Raw genomic sequence first — 6,236 nt, forward strand, 5'->3', positions numbered from 1 at the left:
ATATTTTTCACAATTTTCTCACAGCGGAAGTGTTCTGTTACGTCATCTGTCGCTCCGCCCTGTTTTGAATCTATCTTTATTGGAAGCGGAAGTGTTCAGCGGAGCGTGCACGTGTGTTCCTGTTGGATTTGAAGGTTAAAGTGGAAACCAGTCGGTGGTCTGTGCTCGTGCTGGACTGACTGGTGACTTCAGGATTCTAAACTGGTGGTTGCGGCCCGGTGGACGGACTGATGGACGCGGCCAAGGCGCAGCAGCTCGCGGCGGAGCTGGAGATGGAGATGATGTCGGACATGTACAACCGGTAAACACCGATTATTAACGTTAATATGCACCACGCATGCGCGGGTTTTGTCTTTAAAATGATTTTATTCTTCCACATTAAACAGCCTGAGAAAGATGCTCAGATTTAAATCTCTGGTGTTGCGCCGAAATCCGTGACCCATCCATTCTGTGACCACTTATGTCAGAACCCGAGGGGAGAATAAGGCGTCACAGCTGCTCAATGCAGTAAAAATACAATAACAATATCACGGGAGGAAATTAAAATATAGAAAATGTGCAATAAACTCAGATATACATAACCGGCTGGGGGCGTGGCTACAGAGCTCCACCAATAAGAGCCGTATAGAGAGAGTTGCGACAACGGAAGTACAAAATCCTTCACCGTCACGTGATTCATGTAAGACTAAATTCGTACCCCGGAAGTCACTGGCGGCCTATTCAAATTAATTGGCATCACTGTAATTTTCTGTAATTTGCCGCCAATAACTGCATTATTGACAATATTTTCAACATTGTTGGCCTATTTTAAACTTCTGTGTGCTTTCAATCTGACTTGGGGCTTGTAACTCTCCTTTCCCTCTGTCATGATCATTAACTCATTCAGTTCCAGCCATTCTCAGATTTTCTACCCTCTCAGTACCAGCCGTTTTTGAGCATTTTGACTGATTTTAAAGACCCACAGAATATTTTCTACTATGATTATCTGAAATCTGACACCAGATTCTGAAAGACTGAAGCCTCTACTTTCATAAAAAAAAATGTTTCTGGCTTGTTTCATTCTTTTGTAATCAGCTGTTGAATAGAGCAAGTTTTACACAAATCTTCAGTTTCAGAGCAAAAAGCTGAGAAAAAAGCCTTTTTGTAAAAAAAAAAAAAAAAAAAACCCTGTCAGTGACTTTAAAGCTTTTTTTTTGCTTTAGTGACAACTCTAACATCTGAACATTGTTTCCTCATATAAAACTATAAGAAAAACACACAGACCGGGCTTTTGATGGCAATATTATTATTTGTCTATCTGGGTCAGAGTTGAATGGATTTCTTACTGTATTTTGGCGTTCCTCCAACTTTCTCCCGTCTGTCTGTACACACAACTTCCTCTTCCTCCCAGACATACAGAGGGTCACTGCTTACCCCGTTTTTTATGGTTTTATCTCGCAATCGCCACATTATCCATGAATTCCACATAGGGCTGGGCGATATGGCCTTTTATAAATACCGCGATATTTTTAGGCCATGTCACGATACACGATATATATCTCGATATTTTGCATTACCCTTGAATTAACACTTTGATGCACAAAATCACACCAGTATGATGATTCTATATGTCTACATTAAAACATTCTTGATCATACTGCATTAATATATGCCAATTTTAAACTTTCATGCAAAAAAGGGGATATCACAACTAAGTCAAAGTTGACATAACTGTATTTATTAAACAGTGAGTGGCTCAAACATAAAATTGTCAACAGAAAGTGCACGTTCTGTGCAAAATTGTCACAGAGACATTTCAAAACAAGACATTAGTGCAGGATGCAACTCACATGGCATTTCAAAACACAAAATTAAAGTGCACTTTTTGTACATAATGCCACTACAATATTTTGTGCATGTTGTCATTAAGATGACATTTCAAAAAAAAAAAAAAAAAAAAGTCCGCGAGTTTAACGGTATGGTCATTTTCAACACCGCACAGACTACAAGCTGCGATATATCGAGTATATTCGATATATCGCCCAGCCCTAATTCCACACTTGCTCTGGTCGGAGTGTGCGCTGCTGGGAACGTCAGCTTTGCACGTAGCGCCATTTTCTGTCTCGTAAACGCCTTTCTTTCTCCCTCTGAGCTCTGATTAGCATGGATGATCTCACATCCAAAGGTGTGCTGCTACTTCCTACATGTCACATATTATTTTGCTATCTGGCTCACAGGCTGGGGGTATTTTGTACCCACCTCCACACCCTCCCCCCGACACGCAGGGATGACCCGTTTGGCCCGGTTAGTTGATGGTTTTATCCTACGATCACAACATTATCAATAATCCACTCAGGTCCACACATGTTCTTTGTTAGTATGTGGAGTTGTGAGCTGCTGGATACGTCACAATATCACTCTGTAGCGCATTAAACTTACTTCTTTTCCTGCTTCTTCCTCCTTTGCTGGGTAGCGTCAGTGGCTAATCTCTCATCTAAAGGTGCACTGCTGCCATCTTCTGGACACAATTGGTCACTACAACACCCCACAGCTTAGATATTGATGAGACCTCCGCCAGGGTGATTTCTAGTAATCCCCGTGAAAAAATGCAAATGGCGAGATATCTCGTCAATGGCACTGAGCTTTTGGATTTGAAATGACGAGATATCTCGTCAATGGCACTGAGTGAGTTAATAGCTGAGTTTATACATGATATTTACAGCCAGGACAAACTCAAAGCTTCAAAAAATTCATTCCATAAATTACCTTTTTGCTTAAACTTGCTGTTTAGAAGTTTCAAATATGCAGCAGCAGTATAAATTCATAGCAACATCACAAAAATAGCTTTCTTTATTGTTGTTTTAACATTAAATTTATCATCCTAGCTCATACTCCAATAATCCAATTCCCCATTTTTCACTCATCACTGTACAATCATCTGTCCTAAAGTTATATTTAATTCATTATTTGAATTTACTACAGCAAAAACAAATTCAGTTTTAAAGTATTTTATTGATTTTATTGTATTGATTTTTTTTTTTATTTAAAGCTTATTTTCTGTAATTCCACATTATGCCATTAATATAACTGAACCTTGAGGATAACGTTGTGTTACTTTATCCAGTAACGTGAGCGTATCCTTCCCTTTTATCTGCTATTTATCCCTTAATCTACTAGTTAAGCGGGGGATAATCTACTAACATGCTTTAATGCACACGTTAATTATTTTATATTCATTGATAATAATAATAATAATATTCATTATGATTATTTAAACGTCTTACCGTTCAAAAATGCATCACAAACTCTCTCTGTTGTGGCTTCATCAGTGAACTGATTACTTCCAGGGAACGAATGCGAGTCTCCATGAGCCACCATTTATTTTTTGCCAAATTCCGTTTTATTTTTTCCAAATATCGTGTTTTCTACATTCATTTTTTAAAAAGAAATATTTATCATTTTTTTCAGAAAATATTAGTTTTTAACTCTTGTGAGGAAACTAAAGAAAGAAATAAAGAAAACCATAATAAATAAAAATTTAATTTGACATGGATTATTCTGACTTCTCCTTTTTAATTATTTATGTCATAAAGATGTATGAGAGCAGCATCAGGGATCAATGGTTTACTGAATCTCAGCAGGTTTAATGATTGACATTTGATCAACTTAATTCAAATGATCCTGATGACATCATTCCAGACTGTAATGATTAGACAAAAATAAGTTGTTTCAGTTATTTCAGAAGCTATCAAGTTATCATAAACCTGAAACAGGCGGTACTCATAATGAACGGTTCCCAGAAATATTTACCCATAACAAACGCGTTTCATTCACTAACATTATGTCAATCTGTTAAATGATCTAAAAATGTGTTAAATGATCTAAAATGTATTAATTTAACAGATGTTTAGATCATTTATCTAAAAATCTGTTAAATGATTTATAAATCTGTTAAATTATCTAAAAATCTGTTAAATGATTTATAAATCAGGCTGAATGTTTCACTCCAATAGAAAACAATGGGATGTTTACAGGCAGTGGGGCCTTGTGACATCATCAATCACATGATTTCAAGATGGAGGAACACTGACTCTAAAATTGTAAAGTAGTGCTATTTTTTAAAAGTTAATAAAATGAATATTGTGCGAAATTATGTGTTTTGTTAGACATAGATCTACTAATAAGTACATTTCAAAGATTTTAGGCCACATCTATAAAAAAGTTGGATGATCCCTTTAAAATAAACAGGGCGTGGTCACAGAATCAAATGAGTCACCAGTTCTACTGTAACCTTGTTTGTTACATCCAACGTGTATTTTCCCCCAAGAATGTATTTAATCAGATTGAAACCAACAGTGAGATTTATCTCTTTAACTGAAGTAAAAACGTTTAGACGCCAAACCTTTGCTTTCTGTACGTAAACATGTGTGTGTTCCCTTGTTTGGTTTCCTTTAGTAAATATATGACATCAGTGATGGTTGCTAGGCGATGGGGACAATCACATAATGCACACAAAGCCAGGACTGACTCCTCTTAAAAAAACCCTAGTAGTTATGTTTTAGTTATTACAACAATTAACCCGAGTAATTGTTATGAAATATGTTTTATTTACAATCATCACGGCACATTTTATTATCAATAATCTATAAATTATAACAATAAGTTACAGCAAACGATACAGATAAAGTATTATTAGAAAATTACTTTTGATTTCAATTAAATTATTAAAGAAAAATAATAAAGTAAAATGAATTGTTGATGAATTATTATCAATAGTTTTATGACAGAAATAATACAGAATATTAATGAATTCACAACACTTCAGGAAATATTACACAGCAATGAATTATATATTTTTTTATTATTAAATAATAATTTATCAATAAATGAGTAACGCGATTACAGTGAATGATACACAAAACATATTGGTGGCAAATCATTTTTTCATTAATTATAAAATACAAATAATACAGAATGCGAATGAATACATAATCTTTACAGCAATATTATACAGGCATGATGAATCACAAGTTACAATTTTATCAACAAAGGATTAAAATACCGAAATTTTTTTTACCCAGATATTATTTCATAAATTATAATTTGATGAATGTATTACAATTATGTATCATTTATTACATATGTATTATTAAATAATAAATGATCAACATGATTGGAGTGAATGATACACAAAAAAAATTATTGGTGGCAAATAATTTTTGATAAATTATAGTTAAATTAATAGTTGCCATTTATTTGCTGAACAAAATGTATATTTATTTATTAATTATTAAATACAAATAATACAAAGTTAGAATGAATGCACAATCCTTAAGTAAAAATTATTTTATTTATTTTTAAATAATGATTGGTTATCAATAACTTATTAAAGTACAGTAAATACAGTGAAAAATAAAGTAAAATTGTCATTTCTGACCAGTTATGTTTTCATAAATTTTAATAACTTTGATGATGGTGTTATTTCCTGTAGGATGACTAACGCGTGCCATAAGAAGTGCGTCCCTCCTCACTACAAAGAGGCTGAGCTCACTAAGGGAGAGTCTGTGTGTCTGGACCGCTGCGTCGCTAAGTACCTGGACCTCCACGAGCGCCTGGGACGCAAACTCACCGAGCTGTCGGTGCAGGACGAGGAGACCATGAGGAAGGCGGCGGCGGGGGGGGTGGGGGTCAGCGGGTAGGGGGCGGAGTCTCTGAGAGGAGAGAAATTGAACTGAAACGTTGCTGTGCTGTGGTCAGACTGTGTCAGGACGCAGCAGAACATCTACAGAAACCAGGAGAACAGACGCAGACACGCGTGACTGAACGAGCTCAGACGTTCAAACGCACACGTGTGTTTGTGTAGAAGTTGAACGTTGTGTTATTTGTGTTTTTATTTTTAACTACAGACTCTGTGAACTGACGTTAAAGCCAATAATAAACATGTTTTATCTCTGCATCATGTGTCGTTTCCCTGCTTTTTATTCTTTTGTTCAATACTTATCGTTTTATTTCCTATTTTACTTTGTTTTGTTTATTTATATTACTTTATATCTTTTTTAATACTTTTTTTGTATATTACTATAAGGGCCATACAATTTTTTTTAATTCTTACATTAACATAACTTTGTTAAAAATGTTCACGTTTTATATTAAATTTCCTTATATTTTATTTGTATTTCAGTATTTAAAAAATAATACATATGTATTTTTTTACTTATATTTTCTTCTGACATTAAAGCCACATCTGCTTCATGTGT

The 6,236-nt window shown here is 34.8% G+C and overlaps 1 protein-coding gene across 1 annotated transcript; it reads left to right on the top strand.

Annotated features, from left to right (window-relative positions):
* The first annotated feature begins 76 nt into the window (after positions 1-76).
* timm10 (translocase of inner mitochondrial membrane 10 homolog (yeast)) lies at positions 77-5,935 on the top strand. The gene is made up of 2 exons (XM_028455756.1): positions 77-301; positions 5,471-5,935. Exons 1-2 carry the CDS (start codon positions 231-233, stop codon positions 5,676-5,678), a joined length of 279 nt encoding a protein of 92 aa, XP_028311557.1. The 5' UTR covers positions 77-230; the 3' UTR covers positions 5,679-5,935.
* Positions 5,936-6,236: the final 301 nt, after the last annotated feature.

Source organism: Gouania willdenowi, chromosome 1 (genome assembly GCF_900634775.1).
Source record: "Gouania willdenowi chromosome 1, fGouWil2.1, whole genome shotgun sequence".
In the NCBI taxonomy this organism is placed as follows: domain Eukaryota; kingdom Metazoa; phylum Chordata; class Actinopteri; order Blenniiformes; family Gobiesocidae; genus Gouania; species Gouania willdenowi.